The sequence below is a fragment of the Podarcis gaigeae genome (genome assembly GCF_964106915.1).
Source record: "Podarcis gaigeae genome assembly, chromosome: 8".
In the NCBI taxonomy this organism is placed as follows: domain Eukaryota; kingdom Metazoa; phylum Chordata; class Lepidosauria; order Squamata; family Lacertidae; genus Podarcis; species Podarcis gaigeae.
Genome location: NC_139684.1, coordinates 36,896,862 through 36,918,122, shown reverse-complemented (window position 1 = coordinate 36,918,122; position 21,261 = coordinate 36,896,862). Strand labels below are relative to the sequence as shown.

The 21,261-nt window shown below is 42.1% G+C and overlaps 1 protein-coding gene and 1 long non-coding RNA gene across 3 annotated transcripts in view; one reads left to right on the top strand and one right to left on the bottom strand.

Annotated features, from left to right (window-relative positions):
• The window catches only part of LOC310850962, a 285,884-nt gene that overhangs the window by 227,565 nt on the left and 37,058 nt on the right, over positions 1 to 21,261 (bottom strand). The gene's annotated exons all lie outside the window — the stretch shown is intronic.
• Positions 2,590 to 16,578, top strand: HSD17B2 (hydroxysteroid 17-beta dehydrogenase 2). 2 transcript variants are annotated; one of them, XM_083752938.1, is made up of 5 exons: positions 2,600 to 3,223; positions 6,233 to 6,445; positions 8,622 to 8,807; positions 12,966 to 13,103; positions 15,727 to 16,578. In XM_083752938.1, exons 1-5 carry the CDS (start codon positions 2,944 to 2,946, stop codon positions 16,083 to 16,085), a joined length of 1,176 nt encoding a protein of 391 aa, XP_083609064.1. In that variant the 5' UTR covers positions 2,600 to 2,943; the 3' UTR covers positions 16,086 to 16,578. The 2 variants fall into 2 exon arrangements, with proteins under 2 accessions (XP_083609065.1, XP_083609064.1); XM_083752939.1 differs by lacking the exon at positions 6,233 to 6,445 and having other exon boundaries at positions 2,590 to 3,223.

Sequence of the window (21,261 nt, the reverse complement as noted above, 5' to 3'; positions counted from 1 at the left end):
AAGTTTGTTCTCTTTTTATAGCCCCAGAAAAGCAGGAACTGTGCTCTGGAGGTATTATTCCAGCTATTTCTCTGCTACAGTTACTTCCCATTTCAAAAGCTTGAGAAATGGAGACGTCAAGAGCTTTTGTCTTCATTGTTCCCTGAACGGACTGTTGCTTTCTTGTAAACTCGTCTGTGTCATTTAAATAGGTAAACCGAATGCTGACGCACAGAAACAGAACAAAGATGTTCACAGTCAAAGACCAAAAACATGGGAAAGTGCCCTTTGTCTCCTCCTCTCTGCCACCAGAACAAAGCTATGAGAGCTTTATTTGTGTCATCTGAAGTCTCTGCAACTGTGCTTACCTGGGGATCTGCTTTCCAGAAGGAGAGAAGCCTCTGGATCTTTAGGGCTGGAGGATGCAGACCATCTCAGGTTTCATCCTTGGCATCTTCAGGTAAGGCTGGGAAAGATATCTATAAGAAACCCCAGAGAACTGCAGCTGCAAGTGAACAAAATATTGTCTTCAGTGTTGGCTGGTGAACACTGAGACTGGTAGGGCACAAGGCAGGCAGATGGCGCCAGAACCAATGCCAGGCACACCCAGCACCTGACTGGTTGTAAATAAGACAGACAACTGGTTCTCAGAGTGGTTTCAACAACCAATCCCCCTTCCCAGTGAACTTTGGGAACTGTAGCTCTGGGAGGGGAATAGAGGCCTCCTAATAACTCTCAAAACCCTTAAAAACTGCACTTCCCAGAATTCTTTGTGGGGAGCCAAGACTGTTTAAATGTATGGTGTGAGTATAGCCTGTGTGAAGAGATACTTCATTTTGTCTGTCTTGAATATCCCCCCATTCAGCTTTATTGGATGGCTCCATTGGATTTTAGTAATATGATAGAACAGAGGAGGGTGTCTCTCTGTCCTTTTTCTCCACTACTGCTCCATTGCAGATGTTTCTTATAAGCCCATGATCAGTGTGTGGATGTCTAGGAGAAGAGCCAGACCTCCTGACCTCATTCCCAATAATCAGCAAACACCCACAGGCTTGAGTTTATTCATTAAGGCAGGCATAGGGGAAGTCATCACCATCAGTGATCCTGATGGTCTTGGGAACACTGAGATCCAGTGTGGTGTAATGGCCAGAGTACTAGACTAGGACCTGGGAGACCTAGGTTCAAATCTTCACTCAGCCATGAAACTCACTGGCTGACATTGGGCTGGTCACCGTTTCTTGGCCTTAACCAAGAAGAGATGTTGGGAGTGGGAGAGAACAGCGTATGCCACTTTGAGCTCCTTAATGGAAAAGGTGGGATATGAATCTAATAACTAAAATTTAAAGGCAGGGAGAAAGGGCAGGTTTAGCTTGCACACTAATTTTTGACTGCTACAGTGTAATATTCATATATCCTATATTAATGCAGGGATAGCCAACATGGTGCTCGCCAGATGTTTTGGGCTACAACTTGTATAAGCTCCAGCCGCCATGGTCCCAACATCTCCAGGTAGGACTGGGAAATAATCTTGTCTAAAACCTGAGAGCAGGTATGGGAAAATGTTGGCCCATCAGATGTTCCTGAACAAGAACTCCCATCACTCCTGATTGTTGGCCATGCTTACTACGGCTGATGGGAGTTATAGTTCAGCAGCACATGGAATGTCAAAGTTTCCCCATTCCTTCCCCAGAGAGCCACTCCAGTAAGTATAGCCTGGTATCAGGAACCTGAGGCCCCTTACCTCTTATATTACTACAATTCCCATCATCCCCTGACCATTGGCCAACAACAACTGGAAGACTGCAGGAACAACACTCTTGCTTTGAAGGATTTCAGTCCGTGCTAATTAAGCAGCATTGCAGCAGCTAAGAACCAGTTGGTAGAGGAGCAGACACTGTAGGTTAGATACAGTTATAGTTTTCCTCAGACCCATTGCAATTAATGGGCATGCCTAATATAGTTCCATTGATTTCAGTGGGACTACTCTGCATAGAATTCAGTAGGATACAACTCTGCATTAAGGATAGTGGATAAATCCAGGGCTGTTGTTTTTTGTATTTTAATGGGAAACCATCTAATTCATATTTTTTGAACCAATATGTGAAATCTTTCTCCTTCAAAATTCACCAAATTTTGCAGTGCAGTTCTCCAGCCAGCCAGTGTGTACCAGAAATGTACATAAGATTGCATACATTAAAGAAAAAAACAACTTATAGAAGTGCATTATATTAGAGAAAATTCTTGCAAAAGTGTGGATAACATGCATTCAGAAATGTGCATGTTGGGGAGAAAGGCACATCAAACCAATGACATTTTTTTCATGAGGATTAAAAATCAAAATAAAAAATCATTTATGAAATCCATCCTTTCTTGCATTTGTGAAATAAGCAGAGTTGAGAGGTGAGAATCAAAGGACAGCACAGAAACTCTCTAAACTAATGATGCATCCATCACTCCCCACCCCCACTTTTCCTCTTAAGAGTGATACCTGTAAGCCTGCAAATGATGTAAGAGCTGTCAAATGCCTTGGGGTGTGCTGCTTCATGTTCACTCTTATCCTCCTGCCTCTGTCAATCATTACCCAAGCTGTGTGTCCCTTAGAAGGTGGAGTCTTCTTGGAATAAGATTACAAAGAAAAATGAAAGGTGAGAGGAAATGTCATAGGGTTTTGCCCTATTTGTCAAGCAGCTCAGATAAGCCACCCCACGCTTATCTGTATGTATGTATGTACATACATTCAGGAGACAGTTGCTCTTGCAACTTCCTTGCTTGAAATCCCTAAAGATCTTTTGCAACCCCATCTGCAGCTGACCCCTCCTCCCTTCATCCTCTTCGCACAGAAGATACAGCCCCTTATAGCAATGCATGCATTCTGAAGACTGCTAGGGGGTCGTTTTCTTTTTGTCCTATTCTGCTGTGCCTGGGTGTTGCAGTCCTGTCTGTCTTCTGCCTGCGACCACTGCCATGCACCACTCTGAAGCTGACAGCTCCCTGTTGATCTACATGGGTGCAGTGGTGCTCTACGGAGGGACGATCCTTTACCGAGCCAAAAAGAACTGTGTGGAGAAGGCAACCCCCTTTTCCTGGGGTCTCCTCTTGCTCCTTGCTTCAGGAGTCCTGTGTTTCGCCACGCTGAGAAGTTACCTGGGCTTGAGTTTGTTCTCGCTGATGTGCTTCCTCTTCTGCATTTACACATCCGATCAAGCCCTGCTCCCTGTGGACCACAAAGCAGTACTCATCACAGGTAAGGAGAAGGAAGACCTTTGGCTTTCATTAGCTCTTGAGAGAATTTTTTACATTTTCAGTCATCTCTGAATTAGCACAGTTCTGACTCTCTCCCCAAGGCTTGCACCCTTTTATTTATTAGCATCCATTTCTCTGCTCCATCCTTTTCCAGGCAGGGGGCCTTTCAGGTGCAGAAATATCAGGCCGTTTGCTCCAATCAGGAGCCATATGAAATTTGTACCTTCTTAGCTGCACAGAACTGTGTATGTTCTCACTCCTTAAGTAAGCATTCATCAAGACAGCATGAGAATTACTGGAGGTCTGAACTGTGAATTGAGTTAAGATGGCGGAGTTGGGGAATTTCTCCTTGGGCTTTTTATTCAAAATGAGCTGGTGGTTCTGTAGCTAACAGAGAACCTAGGTTTACTTTTTGCAAATTTGGATAAAGCAAAGCCTTAGAGTGGGGAAAAGCACAATTTCATTTTTGACACAGATCTTTAAATGGTGCATCAGACTTGATGGATTGTGGCAAAACTGCTTCCAATGACAAAACGCTATGCACCCAGTGGGGTGTCTTGTTAAGGAAAGGACACTGCTATTCATTGGTCCCAGGGAGGTGGGAGGGAGTGGAAAGAGAAGGAAAATCCATCAATGGTTTCTAAAATAAATAAATAAGGGTCATTCACAAGGAACACCAGCAGACAGAACACAATGTTCACTTACGAGCTCTTGCATGCCTGTTTTCTGCATTATGCTGGAAGCTTGAGGCACACTGTGTTTCAGCAACACCTGGCTCATCTTTGAGTGTTAGATGCAGGAAAAAAACCTCTCTCTTTCTTCATTTAAAAGGTTGGCACTGAGTCACCAACAACTGTAAAGCAGATTGTTGGAGAGGACCAGAGAGACGCTCCTCAGTCTAAGTGTACCAAATTAGGCAATCAAGTGATAGAATCACATCTGCAGTCTGTGTTCCCATCGTAATTGTCCCAGCCAAGATCTGTGCTGTGTTGAAGCAGATGCAATACAAGAAGGGACAAGCAGGGAGAATGAGAACAAGTGGTTTATTCAGAAGATATAGGCTTAAAAACTGATCTAAGCCACCCTCTAGATTACTCATGCTTTACAAGATGATATCTGCACATTTTTATTCGTTTTAACCCCCCCTCCCATCATTATTAAAGTGCCTCATTCATTTGTCATTTACATTGAGTTCCTGACCCCCACCCCGCCCCCAAAATAACTTCAGGCCCACATCCTCCCCCCACCAACACCACTTTGCGAATTTAAATTCTCCCACCTGAGCATAGAGGGTAGATTTAACCATTTTCTTCCTCTGTTGCAGCCTTCAGGAACATCTCTTTCTGAAGCTGGAGTTTGCATTTGGGAGGAAATCTCTCACTGAGACCAGCAGGGAATTTCCCCCTAAAGCTAATTCCAAGTTCAGTGGAAGGATTTTACGCAAGACTGCATCAGGGAGAGGGAATGACTTCCTGTCCCTCCCAAGTCCCCTCCTTCGTTCCCTTTCGCTGGTGCTATTCCTCAGCTGCCTCCCACCGGTCTAGCATTGTGCAGGTCCACCGCCGCTTGGCCCCTTCCACCGCCCTGACCTGACAACTACTCCTTCCCCCTTCTCCTCTGGGCAAAGGGCTGGAGCTGTGGCTCGTCACCCATGGAAGCCAGCCATCTACCCCTGCCCCCTGCCCATCTACATGAGGAATAGCAGCACCAGAGGCCGAATGCAGGGAACCCCCCTCCACAAAAGGTGGGAGGATTTGGTGTCCTTGAAAGTATATGTGCCCCCCACCCCTTTATTTTGACCAACCTGTCCCACATTTTGCCCAACCAAAGATGGCAATTCTAGTCTCCACTGTTCCTCATTCCAGGGCAACCAAATATTCGATAAGCACTTTGGCCTTTGCCTGGCTAATTCAAGAATGGGTTCCTCAGTTAGATTTTAACCCTTGCTGGATCCAGGAATCAGAAGAGACTAACCAGCTTCCTGACTGAGCATTCACTTAAGTGCAGAACAACAGTATTATTATAAGTCAGAACAATATGGGTGTTCACCAGCACACAACTCCCTGTACCGATCAAATCAACATTCCCATAATTTTAGAGATATCAGCTCTCAGCTACGCCTTATTGTTCCTTTTCTGTATGCAAAGAATGACTCCCAGATACCATCTGAGCACAGTGTACCTTCTTTGGTGGCCAGGGCAATCTGAAAACAAGTCACACAGGGATGCATAAGCAATGGTGAAGAAATGCAGAAAGTGTTGTGTTAAAAAAATGCTAAGCAATAGTAATGTTAGCATAGCATAGCCCTGAATGGGAAAAAGTCTGCATTTGAAGTGTAATGATGCCCTCAAGCAGGACATCATTACAGTAAGAGCACTCTGCCCATCTGTGATCTCCTCATAGTGGAGGTAGAACGTAGCCATTGTGGCTATGAGTTTTTGATAGCCTTATCCTCCCTGAGTTTGTCTAATAGCCTTCTAGTGACATCCCAGTTGGCAGCTTTCACTGCCTCCTGCAGGAGTGAGTTCCATTGTTTAATCATGCACTGCATGAAGGTACTTTCTTTTCTGTGTCTTGAATGGATGAAGGATGGAGAAATGAGTGTGAAGTTGTGTGTGTAGAAACCATTGGCTTTTGCATGGCTGGAATGCAGTCTTATTTTCCCCCTAGCCCCACCTACCTTTGGCATGCATCTCCTAGGGCATTCCCCATGACAGAAAGCAGGTCTTGGCATGAAAAAGGTTTCTTATACCTCCACTGCGCTTGCTTGCTTGCTTGTTTGCTCTCTTACTCACTCTCACACACACACAAATACAGCCTCGTTGTCTGCTGTGTTGGAAACATAAATGAGTGCTGTACTATTGCCAGCTCAAATATTTAGCTTGTGGCTTAGTTTGCAGTTTTGTTCCTTTATTGATTGTGTTTATTTTAATAATTGCATCCTGCTTTGAGAATTGTGATGGTTATAAGTCAAGTAGCATAAATAAATAGAAGAAGTAATCTTTTACAGGAAGCGATAGTGGCATTGGACATGCATTGGCGAAGTACCTTGACAGTTTAGGATTCACCGTGTTTGCCACCGTTCTGAATGAGAGAGGGCCTGGTGCAGAAAAACTGAGGCAGTCCTGCTCGGATAGACTTTTTCTTCTGCAACTAGACATCACCAATTCGGTGCAGATTAAAGAAGCGTACCTTGAAGTAAGAAGGAAGTTGCAAGGTGCAGGTATGTTCTGTGAAGGGAGTGTACACAGTCCTCGTGGGTGTTGCTTGTGATCTGAAATGACGTTTTGCAAAGTTTCAAATGTTGTCTTGGTTGATCTAGGCCTCGGGATTCCAACACTCCTATTTCAGTATCGAAATCTGACATGCCACTTGGTGCAGAAATTAGATGCTGCTTGCATTTGGAATACATGAACATACAATGAAGATTGATGGCAGATAAAAGAAAGTACTTTTTCAGCACAGGAGGCAGTGAGGGCCACCAACCTAGATGGCTTTAAAAGAGAATTCAACAAATTCATGGAGAAGAGCGCTCTTGATGGCTATCAGCGATGGCTATTTTCTGCAATGGTTCTGAATACCAATTGCTGGAAACGGCAGGAGGGGAGAGGGCTGCTCTTGTGCTCAGATCCTGCTTTCTCCTTTCCCAGAGGCATCTGGTTGGCCACTGTGAGAAACGGATGCTGGACTATGTAGGCCATTGACTTGGTCCAGTAGGCTCTTATTATTATCTGAAAGCTGAGCCAACATAATTCACAATATGTAACCAAAGCACAGCCAGCCTTTGAAATTTACCTTTCTTCTGCACTTTGCAGTATACTGTATTTCTGCAGCCATGTAATGCACACACAAAAAAAGCATGTGCTGGGCTAAAGTGTCCATAAAAATACATAGATTCATGAAAATTACACACACAAATGCATTGCGTATTATATAAAATACATAAAAGCCCCTTGCACAGACTTTAAAATACAAGCATCCATTATGAGAATGCACCATGAAATAGTCCCACTAAAACATAAAAAGTGTCCTTAATTAAAATTAACAATAAAAGAATCCTATAAAAGCAACACAGTAATTAGTAATACAGTGGTACCTCGGGTTACAGACGCTTCAAGTTACAGACTCTGCTAACCCAGAAATAGTACCTCGGGTTAAGAACTTTGCTTCAGGATGAGAACAGAAATCGTGCGGCGGCAGCGGGAGGCCCCATTAGCTAAAGCGGTACCTCAGGTTAAGAACAGTTTCAGGTTAAGAACGGACCTCCAGAATGAATTAAGCTCTTAACCCGAGGTACCACTGTACTTTAATAATGAATGCTTGTATTTTAAAGTCTGTGCAAGAGGTTGTTATACGTTGTAAACAGCACAGAAGTCTATTTCAGCATAAACCATGCAAAAACCTATTTTAGCATTGAGCAGCATAGAAATTAAGTAATGATACCAGCTGCCTGTTGCTTCCTCTCGTCTGCAGTCAGATGTTGTCAAATCAACTATCAAATGGATTGCTATATGTCAAGATGTTCTCAGATACTGACACTTCAACATCTTTGGGTCAAAGGCTGCTGTTAATTAGCACATATATCTGCTGCATATTTGAAGACAATTCAGCACGAGGGATGGATGGATTGATCAGTCCATTTTGGTTTCTCTGAGGGTTTTTTTTTAAGTCTTCATGGAAATTTACAAGTATTTTAGTGCAAATTGTTCACTATATACACATCCTGGTATGCAATTCTGCCGGATATACACATTTTTGCAAAGCCATATCTCTGTATTCAGTGCTGTTTTTCTAGAAAAAAGAGGTGCCAGAGCTCACCATGAACTTTTCTCTTGTTCTCTTAGAATGGCAATGGCACCCACCTAAGAGTTGCCAGAGCTGAACTCCAGCTGAACAAAATATCCCTGGATTCTTGTATGGTATTCTCATTAATTTTTGTGTTTTATGGAGACTTTCCACTAATGTATTTTATAGACATTAGTTGCTTGGCACTTTCCAAACCAACATGCAAATGGTACCACAGCCATCTTTTGAAATTTGCATTTTTCCGTTTTTCAATGTAGGTCTCCAGCCATGTAAGCCAACTAATGTATATAATAATGCATACAGTAGGGTACAATAGGCATAAAAGTCATGTATTAGTTAAACCTCTTTGCAAAAAAATGCATTGCATTACTGGAAATTGTGTTGCAAAAAAACGTATATATTACGGAGAAATGTGTGCAAAAATTTGTATATTATGAGAAATTTGAATTAAAATCCTGATGAATTCTCATGATGACTTTTTTTTTTAGAAAAATCTCGAACAAAGGTGCTGAACCGAAGAATGAAAAAATGAGAAAGTGAGAGCAGCTGAAATTGTCAGATTTGTATAGCCTTGTTTCCTTCTTCCTTGCCAGATCTCTGGGGTGTCATCAACAATGCTGGGGTCCTGGGTCTCCCAGGAGATGGCGAACTGCTCCCTATGCAATCTTACAAGCAGTGCATGGATGTCAATTTCTTTGGTCCCGTTGAACTGTCAAAAGCTTTCTTGCCATTGCTCCGCAAGTCCAAAGGAAGGCTTATTAACATTTCAAGCATGGCAGGTGAGTCAAACAAAATATGTTCATGCCATTCATATATTTACAGGCTTGCTATTCTAGGCTGGCTGTTCTCTGCTCACCATCCTGCTGTCTTTATTCCTGTCGCAGATGCCCAGTGTGGGAGGATTCCCAGTTGAAAACTCCACTCCTGCAAAAACAGTAACAACAATGTGCAAGTCAAGATTGAATGGATGGAAGTTAGGACAGAGCACACTAGGGCAGGCTTCCATATAACTGTCTAATCTGGAAGTGGTGGTTGCTGGGATGGAGACCACAGCCTTCATGGTTAGACTCAAACACAGGGCTCAACTTCCTTTCCCCCCACCAAGAGGAGAAAGATGGCTTCCCCGCTCCCCATAGAAAAACAACTGAGAAATCTGAGGTTTTAGCATAGCTATGATCGGACAACATAATGTTCTACCACACAAAGGTAGCAGCAAAGGCCAATTCATCTAACTTACATCTTCTTTCATATGACTAGTGTGATGATGATGATTAATATTAATAGTGTGATTGTATTACTGCTCGCAGAGTTTGGCACTCCCTCCTGAGAGAAGCTCGACTGACTCTCTTCTTGTTCCAGCTAATTTTTTTTGTGTTCCAACAGGCTTTGGGGAACTGAGTGCCTATCATGAAAGGGCTGGTGCCAGGCTATTTTTACTGGAATTATTTGTGTGGTTTTAATAGAGTTTGTATATGTACAGTGGTACCTCAGGTTACATATGCTTCATGTTACATATGCTTCAGGTTAAAGACTCCGCTAACCCAGAAATAGTGCTTCAGATTAAGAACTTTGCTTCAGGATGAGAACAGAAATTGTGCTCCGACGGCGCGGTGGCAGCAGGAGGCCCCATTAGCTAAAGTGGTCTTCAGGTTAAGAACAGTTTCAGGTTAAGAATGGACCTCCGGAATGAATTAAGTACTTAACCTGAGTTACCACTGTATATAGTTTTAGGTCTAACAACTTTTTTTATAATAATAATAATAATAATAATAATAATAATAATAATAATAATAATATCTTTATTGTCATTGCCCCCTCTCGGGGACAACGAACTTACTTGACTGCTCCATAAAAACACTAATTAAAACAATACAGTATAGTACAGCAAGGAAGATTAGATGACTTTCAAAGTCCAGGCTTCCCATTCAGGGCCGAGATCGCTCTGGAGAAGAAGCTGTTCTTAAGGCGGCCCGTTCTTGTCTTCATCGTCCTGTATCTCCGTCCCGACGGCAGGAGCTCGAAGAGACAGTGACCAGGATGCGATGGATCTTTTACTATGTCCAGTGCCTTCCTATGGCACCTTGTGGCATAAATCTGCTCTAAAGTGGAGAGTGGGCAGCCAACAATGCTCTCTGCTGCCTTAACAACTCTGCACAACCCCATCCTGTCCTGGGTAGTACAGCTTCTGTACCACACACATAAGCCATAAGTGAGCACGCTCTCAATGGCACAGTGATAGAAGGCAAGCAGCAGTTTCTGCGGAAGATGGTTTTTCCTTAGAATTCTCAAAAAGTGTGATAGTGTTTTTTCTATGTTTTTGGCAGTTCCTATTTTTATAAGTAAGCCTCTCGCCTTCTGTTGGATGTCATAGTTCCTGCATCCCCTGCGGTGCCCCATAAGCTCTGCACCCGGTACAATTGCACCATTCATGCTCCCCTAGATCTACCTTTGCACAGGTCAGAGCTTCTGTACCCCTGGTGCATACTGTTAAAGACATTAATTGTCCTTAGCTTTAATTTTTTGACAGTTCTAATAAAGACAATGTAGCAATTTTTCCAAACATATTACTTAAAAGTGGACCCTATTTCAGAGCCATAAGAAGATAACATTATGAGATGTGTTCCTACATAATGGGGAACAGCGCATTATGCATCTTTTAGAAATCTCACTTCTCTTTGGGGGCCTGTTAAACATTTGAAATAATGGAAACATGACTTGCTCGAGGCACTGTTGTCCGCGAGCCAAGGAAATTTGTGTTGGAATCTCTTCAGACTACAAGGTTTCCTTCCTGACAGTCGGGATTGATGAAGACAGGGTAAAGCGAGGCAATTGGAAACTTGTTAAAAATGTTCCTTCGCCTCCTGTCTGTTGCTTTAGGCTCCATCTCCAGCAATGGCAGGAGTCCAATTGCTGAGCCAAATGGCGTATGTATTCATCAATTTCAGCAGGTGAAAAACTCCGGTTTGTCAAAAGTGTCAGCATCACTTTCAGTTTTGCAAAATGAGAAAACAGCCAACTGAAGAGCATTTGGAACAACAAGCTGATAAATATGCAACCAAAATATCCACAAACTCACTAACTTCCTGTTGTATGTGTGTACTTGTAGAGATCATGAAAAATGTAGTTGGGGTGGCATTATAATGGGAACCTGCCTCATTTTTCCAGAAGATGTATTTCCAGATGAATACATCAACAGAAATACAGCTATCCCTGAAAACTGTGCTTCTCCAAATTTTGCCACCAAGTGCATATTAGAGAAAATCGGGGGGAATGCATAATTTAGTGGAAATAACATACAAAGATGTGTTTATATTTGGAGAAACGGCTTGCAAAAAAATGTGAATATCAGGCAAAATTGAAAAACAAAAGTTATGTGTATTAATTGTTATTGCTGCAGCAACAAGCAAACTGTTTGTACAGATGCATCCAGATCAGTGTTACATTTCTAGAAAAGTTGGTGCCGGAATTTACCATGCACGCCTCCCTTGCTCTCTTATAATGGCAATGGCGCCAACCTGAGAGGAGCTGGAACAGAGTTCTGGTGAGTGCCGGCTGAAAAACAAAAGCCCTTATCAAGATTGGTGATCTATCAGTGCACAAGGGCTATAAACTTAAAACACAAAGAAAAAAGAATGTTGATTGAGTGACACTGAGATTGGCCTTTTTGCAGTGTTTTATTAGTGTAAGTTTTCATTAGACATGAATGAATATGCCACTGTAGGTCTCTTTCAGCTTCTGATTTTTCCAGCCTTAAAATCAGTTCTCCACATTTCCATAACAGATCACATCATTTTAAAAAGCCCCCATGAAAATTCATCAATATGTTAGGGCAAATTTCTCATAATACACATACGTTTGTATGCAATTTTGCAAGATGTACACATGTTTGTGATTTCCCATAACATAATGCATCTTAATCTTATTTTCATTAATATGAGCATCTCCCAGTTAAACCAGAATTTGGGTGGAGTGTGATGCAGAACAGAATAGACTAGAACAATAAATTGAAGGGAACAGAGCAAACCCATCCCTAGGGAAAATCTTAATGCAATGGTTTCATGTCAACTATGTATTGCTGGGGACATGTGGATTGGATTGGCAGTAACCATGCATCTCCCCATACCATAGATTGGGTCATAGCCATTGTGCAACACCAATTCCATCTGTGTCAATTGCAACAACAGTCACTGTTGCAGGAGAAACAGGGCTTTACTTTACCCTTCTGTGCATTCTTGTCACTGCCCTTTTGTTCCATTATACGCAGTCCCTGCTCACCGGAGTACATAGCAATGAGGTTTAACGAAGTCAATCTGACCTCAGTATTGGAATTACCGTAGCTAAGCAAGCTAAAGGGAGATAACTTGGATTTAGCACGTATCTCCTGAGAACAAAAACCGAGATAGGCTGCTAATAAAGCAGAAACACTTATCGTTCCATCTATCTTGCTTCTTTGGAAAATTTTCAATCAGGTAATTAGAGAAGAGTTATTGTCTTCCTGCTGGTGTGCATTCAAGCAAGTACATTCAGAGCTTCAACAATCAAAGGTACAGTTTTCTGAATTAAAATTTGGAGACATTCTCCATTCCAAAAAAATAACTGCTGGAGCCGACCAAAGGCTTATCAAGTTCACCATCCTCTTTTCACACCTCCCAAACCAAGAGACAAAGTGAAGACTATCTAGCCTTTACAACCCCTAAATTTTGCCCTGCAGCTCTCCAACCAAAGGATGTGTATTTTTATAAATGTGTAGCAACATATTATTTTAGTGTGAAATTGCTTGTAAATAATGCATATCTTGGGCACAATTGGGTACAGAAATGTGTATATTAGGAGCAATGTACACGAAAATGAATATGAATTTCCATGCAGGCTATAACTAATGTTGAGCTATGCGATAATCCTTCAGTCTCAGGAGACTGTTTTTATTGCTCCCATAGGAGGTATCCCCATGCCAGGCCTTGCTGCCTACGGTGCATCCAAAGCGGCCCTATCCATGTTTTCTGGAGTCATGAGGCAAGAGCTCTCCAAATGGGGCATTAAAGTATCTGTCCTTCATCCATCAGGCTTCAAGACATGTAAGTTGCTGGTACTTCATCTGGTTATCTAGCTCACGATGGGGGGGGGGGAGCCTCCTTGGAGTCAGCCAAAACCATGAATGGCACAGAAACACCAGTGTCACCCACAGGAATGTGCAAAGCCTGTACTTCGCTATTTAGGGTCCCAGGTGGAGTCTTAGTGATAGGTTGTATAGGGCAACACTTCTAGGAGTTCATCAATCATCCTCAAAAGGGACAGACTTTTATTTCCCCTTCCACAGAGCTGGCTGGCCTCAAAGGGTTGTCTTCTTGTATAAATGCCAGTTTCCTAGAGGTCAAGGGAAGACACCCCAAAACAACTTGGGCTTATTAGATTCTAACCAGGCAGCTACCATATTTTTCGCTCCATAAGACACACCTAGTTTTTAGAGGGGGAATGCAAGGGAAAAAAATTCTTTAAAGGGAGCGCTGAGCAGAGCCTGTATGCATCCCACGCTCTGGTCAGCTGTCCCATTCACGAACCGCGAGGAACGTGCGTGCGGTGCTTGCAGGCTTTTCCCCAAGGAGGGAGAAGGGCAGCCCGTCACTGATGGACTGCCTTTCTCCCTCGTGGAAAAGCCCCCAAGAGCTGCACACACGCTCCACGCAGCTCTTTAAAAGGAGAGCTGACCAGAGCCTGGGATGCATACATGAAGGGCCCCGTGCCCTGCGGAGGCTTCGCACGGCTAAGCCAGAAGCTAGAACAGCTAGAGGGAGCGCACCCTCTAGCTGTTCTGGCTTCTGGGATAGCCGTGCAGTCTGCATTCGCTCCATAAGACGCACACACATTTCCCCTTACTTTTTAGAAGGGAAAAAGTGCATCTTATAGAGCGAAAAATACGGTAATTTGTTTGAGAAGGTTTATTGCCAAGGTATGATGTCTTTGAATAGCCTGTGAACTAAAATGTGCAAAAGGAAATGTGGTTAGCCGGATGATCTATCATGGTTGCGTCCTGCCTGAAATAGATCTTTTCATTCCACATTATGTTTTTGAAGCATTTGTCTTGAGGTGGCAAATTGGAACTGGTGTGCATGACTCAGAGGATAATTAAACCAGCACACATCAAGTCCAAGCATGCCATCACTTTCCCATACAAAATTTGTATAATAGCATTTATAAATAAGTGAACTAGTCTTCAACTATCCAGGGAACTCCCGAGACCACACACACACACACACACACACACACAGAGAGAATAATATGGATTGAAAAGATGTTCATTCATTTCTGAAGCACAGTCCCCATGGATTTGTGTGTCATTGTGGCCTTTTTCAGTTGGTTCATTTGTTCCTTGGTGGCTCTTGTGAATGGCTGAATATCTGTCCACATCACAAATAAGTCTTGCCCTGTATCAGCTGACTTTCCTAATCTCAAGGGGGAGATTGGACAGTATCTATTTTGCTCAGAGATTAGAACTAGAATAGGGAAAGTGGTGGAATTCACTCTAGGCAGACAGAGCATCAAACAGGCCCATAGCACACTTGTCTTCTCTCTTTGCAAAGCAGCAGCAGCAGCAGCAGCAGCAGCAGCAGTAGTAGTAGTAGTAGTAGTATACTGCCCTTTATCCACAGATGGGGTGGTTCACAACATACAAGTACAATATATAGAAATCATTATATAAATATACTCATTTATACATAAGAAAACCAATACTCCTTCCCCTCCCACAACACATTTAAAAGGGCATTCCATTAAGAACCTTAATCGCAGTGACTTTCTGCAGATTTCACCAATACTGGTGTTTGTGTTTCTTAAATTTTTTTAGAATAGGACATTTGTTCCTATATGATTTAGTCAGCTACTCTCATCATCTTCACTGTCTGCTAACTGGGCACTGCTGAAATGTGTATTTGCTTCAGTTTGGGCCTCATTGATTTACTGTTGAGGCAATTAGCTTAGCCATTAACCACCATTAACATCCATTGTTTTATCGTTAACATTTCTCTCACCTTTCTGTCCACCATGACTTTGCCAAACACACACAAAAAGGGCTGTCATTGTCCTACATCTTAATGTGGAATTTATTACTGTAACCAAAAAATGAGCTTTATTTGTATTTTGTGTGCATCAAAATGTGAGATGTATGCAGATATTTTTAAAAGAACATTGATCATTATGACATTATAATAAATGGTCATTTTTCCTACCATCCAGTTTATGCTTATGCAAAAATATAATATGCATTCAAAAATGACAAAAGGGCGGTAACTCCATTTTTTATGTATGTGTCCATCACCTCCTCATTGTCACTTGAACAGACAGTAACCCTGAGGCAAGATATATACTTCAGTGGGCAACTGCCAGCTCATTGAGTTGTCATCATAAAAAAATGTAAGCAATAATATTATTTTCAAAAGGCTAAAGGACCAGCTTGGGAATGATTAAAAATAGCAAAATGAGAACTGAAGCAAAATGGTATGGGCACTGAGTCCATGGAACAAACTGGTACCAGGATTCGGATTACATCCGTAATCTAGCATGCATATGTTCCAATCTGTCACCTGGGGTAGTTCCTTTAGGAACCCCATATTCCTATTTTTCTAGTTATTTTATTTTCATCAGAACACCTGATGTCCTATTATGAAGCCTAGATGTTCAGCAGTGTTTTGTTCTGTCTTCCAGGTATCCAGGGAACTCCGGAGATCTGGAATAAGGCAGAACGCACCCTTCTTGAGAATCTCATGCCTGATGTGAAGCAAGATTATGGCGAAGAATACATCCTCAAGATGAAGATGGCTCTCAATGGCATGCAATGTCTTTCCACGTCAGATCTCTCTCCCGTGCTTTGTGATGTTTTACACGCATTATTGGCAGAGCGCCCATGTGGTTTATACACTCCAGGCAAGAATGCTTACAAATACCTTCTCATCTTCTGCTATTCTCCTCTCTGGTTTTATGACTTTTGCATAAGGAAAATGTTCAGCACCTCAGACATGCCCAGCGCTCTCAGAGCAGCAGAGAAAGCAAACAAGAGCTTGTAGGCAGATACTGCCTGACTTAGTCATTTGTGTGTCAGGCTATTTAGCTGCCTTGTGAATGTTGGGAATCTTGCATTTCATGTGTTAAAAACAGATTGAATGGATAAAAGAGGAGAATGTTTAGATTTAAGGCAGAAACCCTCTCTATTCTGTACATTGCACCTCTTATCTACTATTTTTAATACCTTTTTCTCTTGAGTTAGGCTGAACTGAAACTCCTTTTTAAAAACATTTTATTAATTTTCCAAATATAACAAAAATAAAATTAAGAAACAATACAAAATAAAAACAAAATAAATTGACTTCCCCCTAGTCCCTTCCTTGGTTCCATTGTTAATCAACGTACCGCATGTCCATTGTAAAATTTGAGAACCATTTAAATTACTTATTATCCATTCATATAAAATTACAAGTAATCCTAAAACCCTGCTAATGTATTAACCTGTGTACAATGCTTCTGTATATATGCAATAAACATCTTCCATTCTTCCTTAAATTTGTTGTCGTCTCTTCCTCTTAGCTTCATTGTCAATTTTGCCATTTCAGCATGTTCCATTAATTTAACTTGCCAATCTCCTTTAGTTGGGACACCTTCTTCTTTCCAATATTGTGCTAATAATGTACTTGCAGCTGTAGTTGCATACATAAATAAGTTCTTTTGTGATTTTGGTAAGTCCACTCCTGTAGGTAAGCTTCTGGTTCTTTAACAAAGGTTATTTTAAACATCTTCTTCAATTCATTATAAATCATTTTCCAATATTTCTTTATGATTTTGCAATCCCACCACACATGGAAAAATGTCCCTTCTATTGTTTTACATTTCCAACACTTGCTTTACTTAGTTTTGTACATTTTTGCTATTTATTTTATTTTTTATGCTTTTGCTAATTTAACTGGCATTAGATACCATCTAGGGACGTGGGTGGCACTGTGGGTTAAACCACAGAGCCTAGGACGTGCTGATCAGAAGGTTGGGGGTTCGAATACCCCCGACCGTTGCTCAGTCCCTGCTCCTGCCAACCTAGCAGTTCGAAAGCACGTCAAAGTGCAAGTAGATAAATAGGTACCACTCTGGAGGGAAGGTAAACGGCGTTTCCATGCGCTGCTCTGGTTCGCCAGAAGCGGCTTAGTCATGCTGGCCACATGACCCGGAAGCTGTACGCCGGCTCCCTCGGCCAATAAAGCGAGATGAACACCGCAACCCCAGAGTCGGTCACGACTGGACCTAATGTTCAGGGGTCCCTTTACCTTTACCTTTAGATAACATCTATACATCATTTTCATATGGTTTTCTTTAATCGCCACACATGCTGCAAATTTTACCTCATTTTTTCCATAGTTTTCCCCATTCCTCCATCTGGATATTGTGTCCCACATCTTGTGCCCATTTAATCATAACTGATTTAACCTCTTCATCTTTCGTTTCCCATTCTAACAACAGATGTACATTTTTGATATTAATTTCGTATCATTTTCTATTATTTCTCTCTGAAAAGTTGAAATTTCATATGGTAATCCTATCTTTTTATCCTTAAATACTTCATTTAACTGAAAATATTGCAACCAATTTGTTACATTCTCTATAACTTCATTAAATTCTTTCAGTTTTAATTGGTTTTCTGATTCAATTAACAACTCTCTATACGTATGAGTATTCAGAGCGAGGCCAGCAAATACTATACCAGTTCCCCTCCACTCATTCAGCGAATGCAGCTGTGTCATTTGAGCAGTACGTAATAGATGGTTTCTGATCGGGTGAGATCACCCATAAACCAATCCAAGCAAGAGGCAGAAGCAGCAGCCTCGGTGAAGATCTTTTGATCTACGTATTTTGAGCAGAAATAGTTACAAGCCCGAAATCACTAGCCCTCAAATTGATTGCCACACTGGAATGTGTGGAAACGCAGAAACTGGCAAATGACAATTTAATGGAAAGCTTGTACAATTAAAAGCAGTTTTGTCATTGGCTAGAATGCTTGGAATTCTGCCACACCCACTGGAAAGCACCAATGGCATTATAACATAAAAACCTTGTTCACCCTAGGTTGGGTGACCCAGGTCATCCTGGCAACAGTGTGGTCAGGTCATGCTGGTTTCTATAAAACTCGCAATAGGTTTTCATCAACCCATCCTGACTGAGAATGGCATCCTGAGAAGCTACAGTTGTTTACTGACTCCTGCACTCATAATAATTCTTAATGGTGCCACCTAACCTGGGTTACCTTGACATGGGTTGCACAAGCTGTACCTCAAGGCAACCCCATCCACTTCTGCAACTCCCAAGCTAATAGATTCCTCCATGGAACACTGAGACCAAAGTGGAAGATTATTTAAAAGGACCACAAGCGTGTCATTAACACTACAAACAATAATTTGTGTTATGTCTGGGCAAGCTCCAAGATATGCATGCCAGGTAGGCAGATAAAAAAGGGTGTGTTCTAAATGTTCAGCAGGCAGCCGCCAGCTTACCGTAAATCAAATCTGTCATTTTTTATTGAGGAAAAAGCACAACATTATTTCTTCAAAAACATTGCTGGTGGTTTCCTTTTTGATTTCCATGAGTCAAGCTATCAGTGTAAGTTGTCCTGCGGCACCAGTTGGCCAGCCTCTTCTCAGAGCTGATGAAAGGGTGTTGCTAGCCCATAATATTCTGGTGACTTGTCTCTCTCTTGAATCAAAGATGGCCAGAGCGCTCACTGATGGTTGGAGGATATGTGGAAGAGATCTCACAGCTGCTGCCATCCCCATTATCAGGAAGGAGCAAACTAGACGTGTGTGAAAGAAAGGGCAAAGCTGCCATTCTAGGGAGAGATGTGAAGAGAGAATAATTTGATCTCTATAAGCTGACAGCAGCAGACCCTCCAAGTGTCCCTATTTTCCAGGGATGGCCCTAATTTAGAGAAGCTGTTTCGGTTTCTAATTTGATCCCAGAATGTCCCTATTTTCATTGGAGAAATGTTGGAGGGTATAGAGTTATCCAATCCCCAAGCCATTTGAAGGCAATCCTGTATAGAGAAGTTTTTAAAATGTGTATTGTTTTATTATGCTTTTGGATATGTTGGAAGCTTCCCAGAGTGCTGGGGCAACCCAACAAGATGTGTGGGGTATAAATAGTAAAATTATCATTATGGAATGGGATGTCCTTATTTTCATCAGATAAATGTTGGAGGATATGCAGCAATTTGGGGAGCTGCCATTCTCTCTGCAGATCTGGTTTCAGGTCGGTGGGTTTTTGGCTGTTGGGGTGTTGAAACAGGGCATCTGCCCATGTATGTTTGTAAATAAACGCAAGTATTTCAAAAAGCTAACAAGCCTCCACGGACTGTTTCCAAAGGAAACCAAACCCCAACATTCACCCCACCCTGATATGGGGAAAATCTGCAGAAAATGGTGTGGTGAGCGCACCCAGCTGTAACATGCCTGACCAGACTTTGTAAGATTCAGATCATGTCCCTTGATCCATCAGTAAATTTGCTCTGCCTGTCTGCAGTTCAATGCCCACTTACTTGGGAGTAAGCCCCATTGAACTCAGTGAAAGTTACCTCAGAGTAGTCATTGTAAGAGTGTGCAGTAAGACACTCATGGATGCCCCCAGATTCTGACCTTGAGAGCCTAGATTCAGCAGACTGTACGAATTTTTTTACACACAATCCTGACCATGTCTACTCAGAAGGAGGCCTACTGAATTCAGCAAGGTTTACTCCCACATAAGTAGTGTTAGGATTGCAGCCTGAGTCGTCTAGATGTCATTGCCATGTCTGAGTGATGCACCTCAGCTTGTAGACAGAGTAAGAAAAACTTTTAACATGCTAATTTATAGATGATATAAAGATAAAGGAGCTTTTGGATGAAAGACATAGGCAAAGGGAAAAAATAAAAATCAGTAACAAAACACAGTGCCAAAAAACACACCATTAAATACATTTCAGTTATACAACATGTTTTAATTTGTTCACCTGTGTTTACACCTTTGCTTCTTAAAAACAAAAACAACTCCCCCACACACATCATCCAGACCTGTAACACTATTAGAATACCTTCCTAGATGAGGACCTTTCAGCTCATGCTACTTGATAATTCTTTGCCAACAGCCATAATCACTCCCATAACAGCAAACTCAGGTGGTGAGTGCCAAGAGGATTTAAATTAGAATGGGATCACTGGGGAACAAGAAGAAGTGATGTGTTTGGGAGAACTTCAAGATTTGCAGAAATATGACGACAATAAAAATGCCTAATGGGGCAAAACAAAAACTGCATAAGAACTGAGCATGCTCAGTAGTCACTGAGTTACAGGAGGGAATGATGGTAACCAACTTGGATGGCTTTAGAGGAGAAATGGACAAATTTGTGGAGGAGAAGGCCTATCAATGGCTACTATCCACGATGGCTGTTCTCTGCCTCCATGGTTGGAGGCACTAATACTTCAGAATACCAGGTGTTCTTGTGCTCAGGTTCTGCCTGCAGGTTTCCCACAGGCACCTGGGTGGCACCTGTAATAACAGGATGCTGGAATTGATGGGAACTTGGCCTCATCCACCCAGCTCTTCCCATGTTCTTAATGTTGAGCGTCAACTGGAAGAGGAAAGGCGGAAGGGAGAAAGAAAGTCTGCTTGAGCACCTTTCATATTATAGCTGAGCTCCTTTCATATTATAGCTTCCAGGAGCTGTTGGACTATAACTCCCATCCTTCCTGGCCATTGGTCATGCTGGTTACAGCTGATGAGGGCTGGAGCCCAGCCATCGTAGACAAAAGGCCTATCTAGTCCAGCATTCTGTTCTCAGAGTAGGTAACTAGAAGCCTCTGAAAAGCCCACAAGCAGGAACTGAAAGCCACAGACCTCTGCCCACCTGCAATCCCTAGTAAGTAGTATTCACAAACATACAGCCTCACATAGTGGAGGTAGAACATAGTGATCATAGCTACTAGCTATTGATAATCTTATCCACCATGAATTTTTTGAATACTATCTAAAAGCCCTTCACATTAGCAACAGTCACCACGTCTTGTGGTAGTCAGTTGCATAGTTTAGTTCTGCAACTATGTGAAAAAGTACTTCCTTTTGCTGGTCCAACATTCAGCTTCATTGGATGATCTGAGTGCCAGCTATTTCAGTGGGTGGCAAGCATGACTATGGTTCCATCTCTGAAGGTGCATTCATATGCAGGGAATGTGGAGT